Here is an 18,906-nt window from a genome sequence, read left to right on the forward strand (position 1 = left end):
AGGGTTCCAGAGCACTGGAACAGGCTCCCCAGGGAGGTTGTGGAGTCTCCTTCCTTAGAGACTTTTAAGACCCATCTGTCTGTGTTCCTGTGTGACCTGCCCTAGAGTCCTGCTTTGGCTGGGGGGTTGGACTTGATCTCTGGAGATCCCTCCCAACTCTTAACATTCTGTGATTTTGTAATCTAATTGCAGCTCACTGTAGCTTCATCTTGGTCAATCTCCTGTGAATTTAAATTAGTATCAAAATATCTCCACAATACATTTTAATGGACAGCTGCTCAAGTTCTTAGCAAACATATGACTTCGGTAATTGTTTCTAAAACCAGATGTTTAAGAAATCATGTGACTTGCAAAAGAAAGTTTATTCTTTTTTCATCTTTTAACTTGTCCACAACATCACTAGACTTCTGTCAGGCTTCCTTATTCACACTTTCACTACACAGACATTTTACATACCCTTATTCCATGAAAAATTAATGGGAAACCCTTCCTGGGCAACTTCCCCCAGTGCAACAAAGAAGTAGCTACTGAAGCATCTGCACAAACTTGCAGCTCCTTATGATAAAACAATTTAGATGGCAAGGCTAGCAATGCAGAATGTGACCTGTAGTTCTTTACAAGTTTTGTGATCTGCAAAGACAAAAAACAAAATCTGTAATTGTTCATCATACTTCACTGTACACATCTCTCATGCAGATACTACTTCACCATCCTCTGGCATTTAGCTTTTCTAAAGCTGCTGAAGAATTGTACTAAAGGAAAAAAATGCACGTGTGATCTTATAAAAGTAAATACTAAATAAAAGCAGTTTTTTGAAGGACCATCTCTTTACTCTTAAAAGGAAAAAAAAGAAAGAAAAAAGAGCTGAATGTACATGACAGATCAATTGGTCATTCCCCAGCTTCTTAACACATCTGATCTACAGGCACACTTTTTTTTTTCCCTCTAAGAGAGTCAGATTCTTGCCATGTGGTTTCAATGAATGCAACCTGTTTTTCTGAGGAGGCCTTAACAGGTAGGAAGGGAACTTCAGAACAGCTGACAAAAGCTGGCGTTAGAAACTATGAATATATTTGTCTTGAAATAAAAGAATGGCTGGTCAGTAATAAACAGCTCAAAAAAAAAATCCTGTGAAAAGACTAATGTATGATACTCAGGTCCAATGGCATCCTTAAACCCCTCATACTTCCTGCTCTCTCACTATGCCAATTCTCCTCAAGCACTGTATAGAGGACACAACAATGCAAGTTTGCTGTAACAGATTTTTGGAGGAAGCAGGACAGGTTTTTCAGTAGGCTGAGCCCAACCTAAAGCCTAGGCCCAAACAGCCCTGCTTTCCCCCTCAAGTCAGCCACCAGACTTCCTTCTGCTTACATTGTCATCTAGTCATCTTTTGCTCTCAGTTCAGTTATTCAAATTATATTACCATGAGACTTGGAAGGCATCTTAGTAAGTTTTATTTTAGCCTTGTATTTCACATTCAGACAATAATTTAAAGCAGCTGAAGCATCTGTGCTCATTTGTGTACTATGCTGCCTCTGCCCCTTAACAGGCCAGACTTCAGGCACTTCACCAAACAAGGGTCTTGGGAAGCTATGCTTCAGAGGAAGGGGTGATAAAGAAACAGGAAGTTTCAGCATCAGGGAACAAATAGGTGGTAAGGAAACAGCAGGAAACACAGTCTCTCCTTTTTGATTTAGACTTTAAAAAAAAATTAATTAATTAAAATTGTAGTTTCACTCACCAGCAAAGGATTATATGCTCCACAGGCACTAAAAGCATCCTCATCTCTCAGATACATCTCTCTTGATGTCAGTCTTTCCAGCAAGGACACATTTAAACCAAAAGCCAGTGCAATTTTAGATTTTATTACTGGCCCTAACTGCTTTGGATCACCAACAAGAACGATCTGTACATGCAATTAGAAAAACACCATCTTGCATTAGAATAGTTATTAAAAAATGTAATTTCAATAGCAACATACACACTTCAGAACTGAAAGGTCAGTTTATATCAAGTACTCTGCCTTCCTCCAAACACCTGATCTGTTTGCAAAGAAGAGTTAGGCCCAGGACAGAAGTGCACTGTTGTCTTAAACTGTGAAAGGGTATCTTTATTTTGGCATCTTCCACACACTGAATTATGTAGACTTGTACCAATGTAGACTTGTTTTAGATGCAAAACAACTCATTTAAGTATGGGAAATGGATATCGTGCATCAAAAATATTTATCACAAGTACTTAATTCCATACTCATTAGCAGGAAATAGCTGCTAGCATTCTACATCATCCACAAAAATAAAAACAGTAACCCAAAACTTTTTTCCTTTCAGCAAATGATGCTAAAGCAACTACCTGTCCATTAGCTTCTGAAATCAACCCAATAGGAATCAGGCTCTCTGGTTCACTTGCTTGCCCTGCCTCATCCAGAATCACATGAGTGAAGTGTCCAAGCCTAGAATTAAACAACATGAACCCAAAACAGGGTTGTTTTCAGATTAGTTCATCCTGCCACCCTGTGGTTGACCTCAGCAATTCTGTTAATTTGTCAAGTGTGCCAGACACGTACCAAACAAAACAAGCCAGTTAGGCTTCAGGGTGTCCTTTTACAAAGTTAAATTCAAACCAAAGGAATCTTTAGTTAACAGCACTTGACACGGTGATTGTTTACAATCTGTGACATTATTCAAGACAATTCTTAAACTTACCATGGAGAAAGTCTCTGCTGAAATATTACTAAAACCAGGTGGTCTGCTAGAAAGACAATTTCAAAAGAGAGGCACATGCAACAGACTGTATTAAAACAGCTCCAGTTACAGTACAGGGGGTATCTAAAAGCTCTGGGTTTTGTAGTAACCAGCTCCCTCAGCAATACTCCTTTCTATAGTACCTTACCGTATTTCTGCTTGGTAAAACATCCCTGCACTGCTGCATGTGGTAATTACTATCCTGAACCACAATGCCTTCTGAACATCATCACCATCTTTGCAGTAAGGTTTCACCAAGTCATCAATTTGCTGCAGAAACAAAAAGGTATTCTGTAATTTTGTAAAACAAAATGCTACTCCAAAGCTCAATGTTTCAGTCTGAGTAAAAAAGCCTATGGAAAACTACTTCAGAATCTGAGCAAAACACTTTGTTTTAGATTCATTCATACACTGAAATTAGTTCTTGATTAATTTGCCTAAACAAAGCAGTACATATGCCAGGCATCTGGGTTTTCTTTACTGTAAAGATGAGAACTGAACCAACATATGGATGTTTCACATACATAGATATGTGTTACAACCATATACATACATATAAAATGCACACAGTATGCATGTACTGTCTAAAGATGACAATCCTACTTACTCTTCTGTGTAAGTGGTCTTAATTTGGAGACAAAAGGCTTGACTTGAGTAACTGATTTTAAGATTGCTTTGTTAGTCAAAGCATCTTACCACATTAAAAATCCCAACGATACTTACGTTCTGCTTGTGGAGCTAAGCACTGCAGGGAAGAGGTTAAGATTCTACACTCATACAATCCAATTAAGCACTATGAACAACGTTTTCCAGTTAATCCTCTGGAAAAGCTGGAGTAGTATGCTGGCACACTGGATCCTATGCAAGTCTAACTAGCCTAATAACCACTGACAGTTACATTATCAAGTCACTATTTCAAGATGAATATATTGAAGTGGAAATATTAACAGGCAGATATCTATAATAGTTACCTCTATTGACCTGTAGCTAGCATTAACTCGGACCATAGCTCCTGGCTTTAACAGATTGCTTTGATGCAGCCGCAAGCAAATCAGATCTGTTGCAGCATTTGATGGTGCACAAACCAGAATTCGGCTGTCTGGTAGAGTATAATGTATCTACATTACAGAAGAGGGATATTAAAAAGGGTTATTTAGAAGCAGCAATAGCTCAGACATGCCCGTTTTGTTTCACTGACTACAGAATCCAGAAGATGATATTCCTTCATCCTTTTGCAGCTGAAGATCAGCAGTCTCGGCAGTCATGGCTAGGTACCCAGGGCACCAACAACAGCATTTACTCATGGCTATCACATGAACATAAACCTGTGCTTCAGAATATATTATGCACCACTGGAATCACAAGTTAGATATTGTTCACTAAAACTTCAAAGACAAAGACAAGAAGACATGAAAACAAGACGGTCAGGAATTCTGTTAAATCTACATTGAGATCTTTCCTTTCCTGGAGCTATAGAAAATGATCTTAAAAAGAGTATTTTGAAAATTCCTTGGGAAAAAAATATAGTAATTCTGTAAGTACTGTCATAAGTGTTCTAACACTGAAAAGATTATAGATGACTGTTTGGTCATCCACCATTACCTGTAAAATGGCTTCAATTACTGTTAATGTTTTCCCAGTTCCTGGTGGTCCAAAGAGGACATAAGGTGTTGGACGACATTCACCACTGAGTATCCTTCTCACTGCCAGCTTCTGTTCCTCATTCAGCATAGGATTGAAAAATTCACCAGCTCTCCCTTTAAGTGTCACAGTTTCACTAACTATAACCAAGATAATCATATATTAAAACTCTAGAGAAGTATTCTGAACATACGTAGATTAAAGCTATTCCAATTCACATTATGCTTCAAAAATTTGTTTTCCTTATGTGGTGAACAACTAATTGCTTGCTCAAAAATTCTAATTTCATAAAATACCATGCAGAAAATAAGTGTTAATATTTAAGAAGTGTATTGCATCTTTAATAAAATTGAAGGCCAGAAACACACTATGGTTACATAACCCAACAATCTGTAAAAACTATTCCATAACTTTAGCATCAGGATCACTTCTTTTTTTTTGGGCATAGATTAGAAAAACTCTAGTACTTCCAGGGACTGGTACTTCAGGGATTGTACCCATATTAGGTGACCAGTATTAAGTCACAACTATCAATTTTTTTTTTTCCTTAATCCTGCCTGAATCAGTCTAGCTTTAGCTTTCTACAGCAGGAAGGTATTAACCTCTGGACAGAAGAACATTCTAGGCAAGTGATTCCACATTTCTATTAGGCACCCTGTTGCTACAAAGTGATAAAATCACCCTCTTTGGCAATTAAGTACACTGATACTTAAAGTCACACTTTCCAGAAGAGCACAGGAATGATGTGGGCTTTCTGGAAACTTTTCTGAAGTTTTAGCATCTTTGGCAAAGTAGCTACCCCAACGATGAGACACATCTCAAACAGTAACAAGCTGGAAACTTTGTGCATGAGAAAAAGTTCCCAGTAAATAAATTATAAATTTCTAGTCATTGAGTAAAAAAAAATAAATGTATCACTAGATGTTTGCTGTCCCCTCCTTGGAAATGTTCAAGGCCAGGCTGGATTGGGCTTTGAGCAACCTGATCTAGTGGAAGGTGTCCCTGCCCATGGTAGGGTGGTTGGACTAGATGATCTTCAAAGTTCCCTTCCAGCCCAAAATATTCTATGACTCTATGAACTGAAGATGTTTAAGTAATCCACAGAAAAACTCCAATGAAACTTCCTGCTAGTATTGTTCTAGAATTTGTCTAGACAGAAAAAAAGACTGACAGAGCATAAGAACATCTACCAGGTATTTCACTCAGCCCTGGTTTACTGAAGTGACTGCAATCCTAACTGTCTGGGTTTGACTATGAAGCACTGAAGTGTACCACGTTGGTTTGGTGGCACAGCTGCTCTCCTCCCCTCAGCTCTGTCCCCCTTCCTCGGTGCCGTGCATTTCGCCTGTTTGTTCTGCACTTCTTTGACCTGAAAACAGCAAGTAAAGTTAAATGCATTCATAACCTTAACATGACACACAACTATCTTCACTAACACTTTTAAAGTTTCTAGGTGGTACTTTTTCTCATTAACTAGCACTATCCCATTACATAGAATGCCTACTGTGAAGACAGAGCAGAAAAAGGTGGTACTAGGAATTCCCACCTTACATTTAAGATTTCTAAAAGTTTGGCTTATGTTACCATTAAATATTTACTTTGCAAATGTTTAGCAGGCTCAGGTGAGGATTTTGAAGCTGTGGTTGAGTACCTTGTTTTTTTCCACAAAAGCTAACATGTACTTCCCATACCACTAAGCAAGATGATTTGTCTTTCAGATTGCAGCAGGGGAGGAAACTGCTTGTAGGGAATGTGGTGTTTGCAAGGTTCTAGACCAGATACCTCAATCATCTTAATAATACTGACCCTAACCCAGTGAACTGATGAGTGTTAGAGGTCAATTACTCCTTCTTGAAAAGGACAGAGCTATCATCCAGAGATGTTTGCTGCTTCCCCAGAGCCAAGATGTCATGGAAAGACTTCAAGGATCTTCTAGTCCTTCCAACTAATCCCTTTGCTGCTTACCCACATGAGTACTAATGACACTCTGAACAGATCTAGGATGGGATCATATAGCTCTGGGTAAGCATGGGGGAGCCCATGTGATGTTTGCCACCACCCTTCTAGTCAAACAGAAAGGCCCCAGCAGAAGCAGGCATCTTGAAGAACAGGATCTAGCTGGGCTGCTGCTCCCATCAGCACGGCTCTGGATCTGTGTGTAGGAGCTCCCCGACTACACATTATTAATTGCAAAATCAGAGACATGCCTGAGGTGTTACCACAGGAGGGTGGAACAACAGCAATGCTGCCTGGGGGGCTGTAACAGATCCCCACCAGAAGGAAGATAATGTGGACAAGATGTCTGATAAACGATTGGCATCAGTGTCCTGATCACAGGTCGTGCAACTTCCTGGAGATTTCAGTGACTCACACACCTGCTGCAATTCACCCAGGGAATGTCCAGACTTTCTTGATTGAGTTGGTGACAGCTTCCTAACACAAATGGCCGAAATACTGATCAGAAATAACACTCTGCTGGTCTTGCTCTCATACACTGGAAAAAGCACATGTCTAGACAGCAGCTTCTGCTGCAGAGATTGCGAGACTGGAGGAAGGCAAAGAACGTAAAGCAGGAGGGGCAAAATCACCTGGGAAGCTACCATGTGGGGGAAAAGGTGCTCAGGAGAGCAAAAACTATCTTATTGAGAGATCATAAGACAAACCAGCCTGCTGCACAAGATCATCAGCAATTTCAGTAGAAGGCCTGCTCAGCTAAGCTTGTAGCTTCTTGGTGAAATCAAAGACAGCTGGACAAAATCAGGAAGGTCAAAGAAATCAAAGTACAGCTGAAGCTAAAACCTGGCAAGCACAGTGATAAGAACAGATGCAGTGAAAGAGAGAGTTTGAGGACCATGGAGGTTCTTAGATGGATGAAAGATGACAATTTATTGATGGATGATATGGGAAGGAACACAATGCCCTTGCTGCCTCTCCCTCTGTGAAGTAACATAACAGTATGTGAAGAAAAGGAACTAGTAACAGAAGGGGAGGATCATGCTACTGCTTAGAAACACTGGACTGGGGAGATAGGATTCAATGTGCTGATACGATTGTGAGCACTGCTGCCTATTATCTACAATAAAAAATAATCAAGACAAGCCACGGAATGTCTCTGACAACAGGGAAAAGCTATTGCTCAAATTTAAGATGGACAAAGAAGATCTGGGGAACTATAGCTTGTCAATCTTCCTCCAGTCCCTGGGAATATCATGGAGCACATCCTTCAAAACTGCAGAAAAAGGTGACCAGGAATAGTCACCATGGCTAAACACAGGGGTAGACCTTTCATGAGTAACCTGATTTTCCTCTACGGTGGGCAGACTATTCTATGAATAAAATAAAAGTTGTCATTGTAATACTCCTTGACTTCAGCAAGGCTTTTGGAATGGTTTACTTAACACATCATTCTTATTTGTAGCCTGAGGATGTATTAGCTAGACCAACAGACAGATGAGTTGAAAATTGACTGAACAACTGGGCTGAGAGAGCATTAAGCAAACATTTGATACTCAGCTGGAAGTTGGTTAAAAGCTAAGAATCCCAGGGGTGTTGTTTGGACCAGTACTATTCAGTACCTTCATCAATAACCAGATGAGAACAAACAACATCCTTGACAAACCTGCAGACAACACAACATCAGGAGTCATGCCTCAAATGCCCAATGGTGTATCTTCAATTCAGAGGGACCATGAGAAACTCGGCAGCAGAACTAACAGAAAACTCATGAAATTCAGTAAGGAGAAGTGGAAAGTTCCACACCTGGGCCATGAATAACTGTGTGAACAAAGACAGGCTGAGAACCCACTGTCTGAGGTAGTAATCCTTCACCCTTGTCAGGATCCTGGGTTACTGGGGATACCAGAACTGTGTATGAGCCAGTACCATATTCTTGTTATGAACTGGAGAGTTGGAGAGAGCTTGGATTTTCAGTCTGGACATGAGGAGGTGAAGAGACAGTCTAATAGTCCATGATGACTTATATCAGAGTTACAAAAGACCCAATGAGACAAATACTTCTTCATACCACATACGGTATAACAATGGTCCACAAGCTGTAGGTGGAAGATTCATACGGGGGATTAGGAAAAGCAAATCTTGAGTGGAAAGGTGGTGAAGCACAGGTTATGCAGAGGCTGTGGAACCTGCAGACAAAAATAAACACCCTCTCCACCTCTCAGTCTGACTTGATTTAGTATTAGTGACAACCCTGCTTCAAACAGGACCTTTCTGAAGTCCTTTCTAAGACAGAACTATACATTTTCTCCATATAATTTAACTGAATAAATTGCCCAGAACAGGATTATTACATTCTAGCAATTATTATAAATTATAATCAATTATAATAAATTCCAGTTATAATTATACAGTTTTTTTATAAGCACTTTCCAGTTAAGATGGGAGTGTTACCTTCACAGTACCAGTTATCACAAAATCCCATCCCCAGGCAGCAAACAAAAACATCTGTCATCGGAAAGCAGAATACAACTTTGATCTTTGATATCCTATGATGCAATTCCTTTCCAACAATAGCTGTACACTAGGCATCTGTTACCCATTTGAATGATATTCAGCATTTTAAGGAACATTCACAGAATAGATACCTTACTTTCCTGTTGGAAACACTGCTGAATGCCACCATTATCAACAAAACACTCAGCAGTATTCTGGGTCTTGATAGTTTGCGGTGGTCGTAAGACAAGTTTTTCTGGAAATAACACTTCACATTCAGATGAGAGGGAGAAAGAAAGTGGAGAAATTTGAAAGCCACACAAACACTTCACACATTTCACCGACTACATTACTGATACAAATTGATACACCAGGTTACTCTAAGTTGCCAAAACTGGTTTAATTAGAACTAATGTAAAAGTGGTAAAAGACCTGTGTGAAGTTCACATGGATTGTGCCACTCAACCATAAACCAGGAAATCAGTGCTGTTTAATAAACTGAGGTAACACAAGACACAGCTATTTCACTTGCTCTTAACAGTATGTTTTCTACAGTTCTTATTTACACCAACAGTTCTCATTTGTTTCCACTCCTCTCCCCCACGAACACCAGCAGATGAAATCATTCTGATGACACCTACTCTAGATTCAAGAGTTCTTTAAAAAAATTACAGAAAACTCCCCTAAGAACAACCTACAATGTATTCTTCCCAGTATGCACTGATGTGACAGCAATATAAAACACAACACTCCCCACAAACTCCCCTAGACAGCTGAAGTGAAGTGTACCTTTTTCACCCAGGTAGACAGCTTGCTCAACTGCAAAGTGGCACCGCCTGGTAGTAAGCCTGTTATCAGAACACAGATTTGTAGGTTAAAGTAAAAGCTTACATTTCCATAAACCACAGCAGCATATACCTACAACTTACCTGGTATTTTTTTATTATGCACCAGAACATATGAAAATAGGGGGTTTATATACAAGGACTTTTTTTGTTGTTTAAGAAGCATCTGTGGAGGCACATGCTGCAGAATGCAGCTTTGCCACGAATAACATCCACAGATACATTCCCTAGCTCTTCAGTGAGCCAATAACAGTCTGGTCTTCCAGACCCTGATAGTTTTTCCACAGAAATTCTCTGCAAAATTGATTTTACAGAGAAGATTAAGCAACTATACATACGTAACAAAATCCCATCAACAAAACAGAGGAGGATGAGTGGTTAACATCTGCAATTTCTTTGCATAGCCTTGCAACCTTATTGGTATCTTTAAAAAAAAGAAAAAACAAGAAAAAAAAACAAAAAGTACCCCCCCCCCAACTTTACTTCCTGGCATTGGTGTAATCATTTAGAGAGGCTTAATACAAGAATTCTTTGTACACGGTGACTACAGTCTTTTACCAATCAACACAGTGGCAAAGGTGCATAGGTGAAAGAACCAGCAAGATCTCAGCTATGTCCTTCTCCAATCCGTATGCAGCAAAACAACCAACTGACAGTCATGTGTATTTTAAAATTCACTTTACTAGAGGAATCATTAAATGTAGCTTTTCAGAAACTTATAAAAATACCTAGAGTGAAGAAATTCCACATCCATGGGTTCCGAGTTGTAAACCTGTTCAAAGTCTGGATTAAATTTAAGAGTAACATCTTCATTACATATCTGTTGCAAAGATGAAAAACATCAGTTTACTGATGAAGGTTTAGTACTTTAAACACAAAGCAATATCTCTGAAAATACTGAATCCTCCTATCACCTCCAAAAAGAATATCTAGATGTCTATCAACATATTGAGCGACATATCCAGATTATGAGGGGTTTCAGAACACGTAAAGACTGTAATCTGGAAAGATTACAGAAGCTAAAATTTTCAAAAAATACAATAAAACACACAAAGTCATCTCTTAAAATGCTGATAAAACAAATGCAGCTTCCCAAAAGTCAGGTTAAACTAGTCTCTAAGTCCATGAATTGCCAGCTTCCCCTTTGAAACTGGTGGAACTCAGTACTTTCAATGGGAGATACACCTTGCTTACCTCAGTAATATAGCCAATGTACTCTATTACATGCTCAGAGTAGACCTGACTTTTCAGTATCACCTTATCACCTATTTGTAAATAAACATAAAAAGCAAAATACTGTTAAAAGGAATAGTGAAATGCTTGCTGCAGCAGCTAATTCCTCCTTCTTTTGCATGGTTAAACTAGGAATTTGCAGGGTGCTAGATGTTAACTTCAGCAAAGTTGCTATATCTGTGAGTACCTGTTCCGAAATGTCATATGCAGCTGTATATGACATTTTAGAAGGCACCTGATCAGAGAACACCTCCTGAAAACAGTCTTGTATATTGTATTATTCGAGAATCTGACTTTAGTTTTAAGTGCTTGCTCAGCTTTTGATACATTTATTGTCTTTTAAGTTATTACTACATTGCAGTTTATTTCTGCTGAAAGCCCCACCAATTTTTGTACCTGAAAAATCCTAAAGCACTGGAACATGCATAAGAACAGGTATGTGCAAGGCTGCATCAGACAGCAGCCACTCTAAGACTAACACCAAGACACTAACAGAGCAGTTCACCTGTCTAGTAGCCTAGATTAATAACTTTGTGAAAGGCTTCTTTAAACAAATGAATAAGGAATGGAGTTTGTGTTGCACTGGAAATGTTGACCAGCATGCTATTTAGCTTTATCACACGTTAACTACTACCTGTAACCAGGCGAGGTCTGCCTTCTTCCACCCCTGGCACTTCCAACACCAACAAGTTCCCATTCCTTTTCAAAGTAACCCCACTCATGCTAAAGTCTTTTATCTCCATTTCTGCATGGATCTCTTCAAGCCACAAGAGAGTAGAAAAGTTTGCTTTATAATTGTCTAGATTAAGATGCTGAAAAACAGAACAGTACACATTACTGCTTTAACTTCTACGTTAAGATTCGGAGCCCACTATTTTTATTGTTATACAAAACATCTCTTAAGGCAGACTGCACAGCAACTGGGTTTCCAATGAAGGCACCTACATACATGTATCTATAGGACAGCCAATATTTTAAACTCTCCTAGAATGAAAGCAGAATGAGTGTCATCCTTGGAGCTCAGATACAATAGCCAGTCAGCCAAAGAGTTAACCAAGTCTCGGCCTCCTACCGTGGTGGTTTCATTATCTGAATTTTGGGTCACTGAATAAAAACTGAATTCTATGCTCAGAAATTCCAGGAAGCATAAAATCAAAGTGCACTGGGCAGAGATGGGTGAAGACAGAGTCATGTCAGTCTTGGCCCTGGCTGATGATTATGCAGCTTATGGCATCGAAGAACCTAAACTTTCTCCGGCAGAGCTTAATGGATCTCACTGAGGAGGTGACTGACAGGACAACAGTACAAAGCTCTGAACAGTGACTGGTAGCACAGAATGCTTTTTGTTTGGTATCTTCTCACTCAACTACAAGGCAAATGAGCAGTGCTTTCTGGAGCAGACTTACAACAGTCACCTCTACAGACAGAACCTAAGGTATGGTTAAAAACAGTTACTATTGATGGCAGTCTTTCCACATAAAATTATTTCAGCTACTGCAGAGTTTTATTTTCTTTTTGAGAGGGGACCACTAACCTGGTGTCTTAATGCTGTGAGCTGTTTAGAAAGACAATATAATATTCAAAAATGTAAAAGACTAAGTATCAGCCCCAGTTTGTAAGTCCTTAAAAAGCTGGGGTGGAGGGGAGGGAAACAAACCCAAAATGCCCTTTCCAATGATCCCTAAAAAGTGAGAATGAAGAGGAATCTTTGCTCAGCTTCTGTAATATCTCCCCAGCAGTATACTTCTACTCCCCTTTCAGTTTTTCACATATCCCCTTTTCTGCTCTTGTAAACTTGAATTCAGTGACATAGTGAAACCCATGGAAGTTATGGGATACAGACTGAAGTCCTAAGTCTACCTGGTAACAGTAGTACATCATCTTCTATTACACAAAGGGCTACATATTTTTGCTAAATTAAGGCCAGCTGGAACAAACACACTTACATAAAATATATTTTCTTATATAAATCTACACTTGCATACCTCTGCTAGAAGAGGCTGAAAGGTCAGTATGTCTAAATTCTCCTCCACACATTTTCTTAGCTTCTCTGGCACGGTGTAAGAGGGGATAAAGCTCGGCAACCTCCTGCGATTACTGAAAGCAAAATGTATGACACAGTTTGAGAAATCTAAACAATACATGTGAAAACCAGCTAATTAACATGCTGCATCATCAAGGCTATAAAACCAAAACACACGCATACGACAGACCAAATGATGGCAAGTGACAACTGAGTTGTTTTCTATACTGGCAAGAAAGATAAAATACTCCAGTTACAGATTATTTGGAAACACTGTGCATCTGCTTTTTCAATTTAGGGATATTTTTTATAACTAAGAAAATGCTGTAAGCATAATGAAAACTTATTTGTAAAAGAAGCAGCTCTGAATGAAAGATGGGTAACATTCATGACATAGATGTTAAAGTTGCTTGAGGAGTTAAGAAACCAGATCACTCAGAACACTATTTCTGATTTTCCATCTTTTTTTCTTAGTAACACAACTGTTACTCATCATTTACTATGCAGAAATGTTTGTTTACCACATTATATAGTAGAAAGAGCTCCTGTTTGACAAATTTACCAAGAAAACAAGCAGTTAATCACTAGAGCAACCTCTTCTATCAGTAATATGCACAATTACATGTTTACAACATACTTGCAGAGGGTCTCTCAGTTTCACATGTTTTTTGTCAGCATTACTGAACAGATATAGCAATATCAAATACAGCAGTAGTAGGTGATATTTTTTTTCTCTAATTCACTGTACCTTCTGTATTTAGGACCAACCACTGTTGTCTTGCTTGGCTGAGGCTCTTGAATAATTTTAAGCTTTCTTGGAGAAAATGGTTCCACAGGTGCTATTAGTAACTCTTCTTCACTTGTTACAGTGGCTACAACATACATGCAGAGGGTCTCTCAGTTTCACGTGTTTTTGTCAGCATTACTGAACAGATTTAGCAATATCAAATACAGCAGCAGTAGGTGATATTTTTTTTTCTCTAATTCACTGTACCTTCTGTATTTAGGACCAACCACTGTTGTCTTGCTTGGCTGAGGCTCTTGAATAATTTTAAGCTTTCTTGGAGAAAATGGTTCCACAGGTGCTATTAGTAACTCTTCTTCACTTGTTACAGTGGCTTCAATATAGTGCTCGACAGTAAAATCAGAAAAACCAAGCAACAGGAGTTCTTTACTGTACCCTGGATTACTTCAAGTAAGAAGAAGTTATATTTTTAAAACCATCATGTTCCCACTTTATTTTCCTCATCTTTAAGTATTTTTTACAATAAAATTGTAGATTCCTATAGTCAGTAATAAAGGACAACTGCTAACCTGCAGTAATTCCTCACATTTACTCCCCACCCTGAGGTCAATAGAGGTATCACAAGTAACTAAAAAACAACACAAACCAAAAGAGTAAAAATATCAAAAACTCAATTTCATAAAAAAGTTTCATGAAGAGCAAAATCCCTTCCCTCAACATACTATGTAATGAATTAACACTTCTGTCATAAGGAATATCTTGGAATTACTGCTACTGAAAAATATTAGCCAAACACTTCCATCAGAAGAACCTGAAGCACACCCTTCACTCTCTGCAGCAGCACATCCCTTCACTCTATGCAGCAACAACTCTGCTCCCCCTTGCTTCAGGCTACTCAGAAATGAACCTTATGTGCAAACACATCAAGTGTAGAGAGTAGGAAAGCAGCAGGAAAAATCCCTTACTTCTGAAAAACACACTTCATGTATGTATGGATTGGGAATGATGGGGCAGAGGAGGGGGGAAGAAGAGGGAATATTTTTTTCAGATTAGTTTCTAAGGAACTTAAGACAAAGGGATGTAACACACACCACCTGCTCTGAAATCCCTGAATGAACTCATCCTAGCAATACCCAGAGCCCAATTCTCTCCTCAGCACTAACTACACAGTCTAACACAGTTACTATGTGCCTGAAACAACAGCAGCCCAGGATTTCAGCTTATTTTCTCCTTGGCAGGAGTACCATTGTTTCATGCCAACTATTACTACCTGCTCAGTTTGAAGCTACAGCCTGGTTTTCTCTGATACATGAGCTCAGTGCAGACTCTGAACTGTCCAAATTTATGCTCTAAATTTGCAGTCTCTATGGTTTCTCACATGGCCAGCAAGCACTTCATTCTGCATCCTCCCACAAAATTTTGTGTGGATTTTTTTCTATTATTAGGAGATCCTCAGATTTCATGGCATTTACAGACCTACTTTTTCCACAAAGGCAGCACACACCTGCAGCTCATCTTTCAAATTCCAGCTAAATCATCCTCCTAAGAAAATTTCTACCCCTTGCCTATTTAAAATCGTAACAGAAGTAGTATGAAACTTAATGCAGTGTTACTTGGATGAATGAAATAATTTGACCTTAGTTTAAAAGTTGCACAGAGGAAAACATCATCCTAAGTATCAATAGCTGTGGTACTCAGCCTTTGCAGAGCTACAGCTGGAAGTAATGAAAAGTACATGAAAATAAGCTTTCCAGCATGAGGTTCACACAAAGCCATTCTCTTAACTAAAGCCATAGAAATATTTTTTACAGCACAGTATTGTTGGTTTTAAAGGGTTTTCTAAAATCTGTGAACCACTTCCCCTCTAAAGTACACCTTCAATGAAGAAAGCTTTTTGCTTTTTTAATTTCAGCATATATAGCCTGCACTTAACATCTCAGGACAGGAAAGCTGGAAATAAAGGCACGTAGCAACGTAAGTATGATGTCAGGGTACCAAGACTGGAAGAAAGATACCAGACAAAGCCATTTTTTACTCTTAACTAAAGCCATAGAAATATCTTACAGCACAGTATTGTTGGCTTTAAAGGGTTTTCTAAAACCTGTGAACCACTTCCCCTCTAAAGTACACCTTCAATGAAGAAAGCTTTTTGCTTTTTTAATTTCAGCATATATAGCCTGCACTTAACATCTCAGGACAGGAAAGCTGGAAATAAAGGCACGTAGCAACGTAAGTATGATGTCAGGGTACCAAGACTGGAAGAAAGATACCAGACATAACACAAAAATTTGCAGGAAATCTACATTAACTCTAAAGCTCACAGAGCAAGGGGTTTTCTGAAAAGAATATAACTAGCTGCAGGCATTACCTGCACCTTACTGTGGTGGTGTGTTGTTGGTTTTTTTTGAGAAATTATCTATTCCCACTCTGTTTCTTCATTTAATACTATCATTTTCTTTTGACAAAACCAGAATCAGGCATTAAAAGATGAACTACTTTCAAGGTTTTATATAAATTTCCACGTTACTTGCTGATATGTACTGGCTTACCTTATCCTTCATCAGAAAGAGAACCTTGCCCAGACTAAAGGAATTAAGTCAATTTTTATGACTTGTTTTCATTGTATCAGTCAGAAGCAATGGAAAGAAATACTTACACAGCTGTGCATATGATCACTATGAATGTTTTTCCACCTGGTGGTATGACAATTTCTCCAGTCACAGAGACATGTTTTACTGGCTGTTCCACATTTTCTTCTTGATCATTTTCTCCTTCATGTAAATTTTTATCTTTCACTGAGGAAAAGTTTTCTTTTGTCCTTGATAAATTTGCATCCTGAGAATTAATTGTTTCTGTAGTAAACAGATGACAATAAATTCTATTGCCACAATTGCTATTGCTAGTCTTCTCAAAGAAACCTGCAGTACTTCTGAGGAGCTAACCCTCAGCATTCAAACGTTAACATTCCACAGTACCTGGAATGACTCCATTCTTCACAGTGAATGTATTACTCAACCACTCATGTGCTGTTCCCCCACTGTCGTTATATGGACTAAGTGCAGCTTTTGAGAGGTTTCCTTGTATTGTTGGAAAAGATGACAGATATGCTTCTGAACTGTTCTCACATTTTTGAGGCATCTGGAAGCTGAATTGCTTGTCTTTCACCCAGCCAGCTAATCTGCAGCTGATTAAGGACTGTGGTACACTCCCTTTATTCCTAGAAGTAGTTATGTAATTAATTACATAATTAGGAGCATAGTTAATGTTCTTGAGAAGCTTAATTCTACCTGAAGTCAATACAACAGTCTGTAGCTGGTTAGTTCAATGTTACTTCATAACTACTATCAGAAAGAAGGTGCACTGCAGCTTCTAACTCATGAAGACTAGAACACCTGCTAAATGTTGATATTTCTAGGTCCTATCAATGACCACACAAAGCATACAGAAATACTGTGAATAAAAAGACCTTAAAATTTATCATTGGGTAACTAACTCTTAGGAAAGACCATATAGCAACAAATACAGGGTACTCAGGTGTGCCTTCATTTCGGCCTCTATGCCGAGATGGGCAGGGTTAAGAAAGAGAAAAGCCACCAAAACCACCTCAGAGATACACCAGCATAATTCTTCAGCATCCAAGTTAAAAAATAAATAAAATATTTAGGAAAAAAACTGGTCTGCTTTCGATACATGAATATGCAACAGTCCTCTTGTTCTAAGATTTTGAAGATGACAGTCTATCTGCAGTCTAAATAAAACACACTTAAAAGTAAAAGCATTGGTTCAACATGAGCCAACATTGGGCTGCATCAAAAGAAGTGTGGCCAGAAAATTGAGGGAGGTGATTCGCCCCCTTTATTCTGCTCTCATGAGACTCCACCTGGAGTACATCCAGCTCTGGAGTCCTCAACACAGGACATGGCCCTGTTGGAGCAGGTCCAGAGGAGGGCCACAAAGATGATTAGAAGGCTGGAACACCTCTCCTGTGAAAAGAAAGGCTGAGAGAGTTAGGGTTGTTCAACCTGGAGAAGAGAAGGCTTCAGGCAGACCTTACTGTGGCCTTCCAGTATCTGAAGGGGACCTACAAGAAAGCCAGACTAGGACTCTTCACGAGGGCTTGCAGCAACTGCATGAGGGGTAATCGGTTAAAACTGTAGAGGTAGATTTACATTAGAAATTAGGAGGAAGTTCTTCACTTCTTCACTCTGACAGTGGTGAGACACTGAAACAGGTGACACTCAGGGAAGCTGTGGATGCTTCACCACTGGAGGTCTGAAGACCAGATTGAATGAGGCTTTGAGCAACCTGTTCTAGTGGGAGATGTCCCTGCCCATGGCAAGGGGGTTCAAACTAGATGATTTACTAGCTCTCCAATTTACTTCAATCCTCATTCCAGAAAGGATTTTGTTAGGATTTTATAGGACTGAGGAGTCTCAAAGCACTATCTGCAAGATAGATGCTCAATAAAAAATTTAACCTAAAGACATTACATTAAATCCAAAATTCTCTTCAGTACCATAGTATTTGCAGGTCACTTGAAGACCATGAACCACAAAGGCTAAACTATGAGAGGCTTTTGTATGCAAGACAGGCTTACAAACTATGGAGTGATGGAAAGAAAGCTTAGACCAATGAGAAAGGCTTACTCCATCCAAACGATCATTCTTTTAGATTCTCCCTGCTTCAGAGTTCCAAAATCAGTCATCCTTGGTACTTCCAGTCCTTCATTGTCACTCATTTTAGAAGGCTCATCCAGATCGCCTCCATTAGAATGAGGTTGTCTGTAAAAAGAATTTTAGCTAGTCATTTCAAAACACAAGTAAACTCAGCAAACATTTTTGATTCAGCACAAGTTTAAGAGTCATTAAACCAAAGTACAGTCACAGTATTTAAGAAGATGCAGGTTAGAGTTCACTTTTTTCTCAGCTACTTGTACTTTCAAGACAATTAGAATACCTTTACTAATTTAAGCACCAAAGTAAAAACAAGGCTTTTGTCAGCAGCACAATAAACCAGCATAAAACTTTGGACACAAGACTGAAATGATTAAGAATCTGTGTTTGCTGGAGAGCTTAATCCAATGGTGACTGAAGGTACTGTGGATCTCTTTGGGAACTAATCCTAGACAACAAAAAGCAGCTCCATAGCAAGAGCCCCAGTTAGCACTGGAGATTAAGAGATAAAACGACTAGTCTGGAAGTGTTTCAACATGTACCCCAAGCA

At 39.0% G+C, this 18,906-nt stretch overlaps 1 protein-coding gene across 1 annotated transcript in view; it reads right to left on the bottom strand.

The window, feature by feature from the left end:
- The window catches only part of MOV10L1 (Mov10 RISC complex RNA helicase like 1), a gene marked incomplete at both ends in the record, with an annotated part of 23,673 nt that extends 5,209 nt beyond the window's left edge, over positions 1-18,464 (bottom strand). The window contains 17 exons of the mRNA XM_008935339.1: positions 457-630; positions 1,745-1,909; positions 2,356-2,455; positions 2,896-3,017; positions 3,719-3,865; positions 4,350-4,528; positions 5,727-5,757; positions 8,990-9,105; positions 9,627-9,685; positions 10,411-10,502; positions 10,877-10,947; positions 11,550-11,727; positions 12,901-13,012; positions 13,933-14,127; positions 16,340-16,535; positions 16,659-16,900; positions 18,330-18,464. Of these exons, the coding sequence (XP_008933587.1) occupies positions 457-630; positions 1,745-1,909; positions 2,356-2,455; positions 2,896-3,017; positions 3,719-3,865; positions 4,350-4,528; positions 5,727-5,757; positions 8,990-9,105; positions 9,627-9,685; positions 10,411-10,502; positions 10,877-10,947; positions 11,550-11,727; positions 12,901-13,012; positions 13,933-14,127; positions 16,340-16,535; positions 16,659-16,900; positions 18,330-18,464 (2,314 nt within the window). The remainder of the gene's footprint in view (positions 1-456; positions 631-1,744; positions 1,910-2,355; positions 2,456-2,895; positions 3,018-3,718; positions 3,866-4,349; positions 4,529-5,726; positions 5,758-8,989; positions 9,106-9,626; positions 9,686-10,410; positions 10,503-10,876; positions 10,948-11,549; positions 11,728-12,900; positions 13,013-13,932; positions 14,128-16,339; positions 16,536-16,658; positions 16,901-18,329) is intronic.
- Positions 18,465-18,906: the final 442 nt, after the last annotated feature.

The sequence above is a fragment of the Merops nubicus genome, unplaced genomic scaffold (assembly GCF_000691845.1).
Source record: "Merops nubicus isolate BGI_N331 unplaced genomic scaffold, ASM69184v1 scaffold15742, whole genome shotgun sequence".
Taxonomy (NCBI): Eukaryota; Metazoa; Chordata; class Aves; order Coraciiformes; family Meropidae; genus Merops; species Merops nubicus.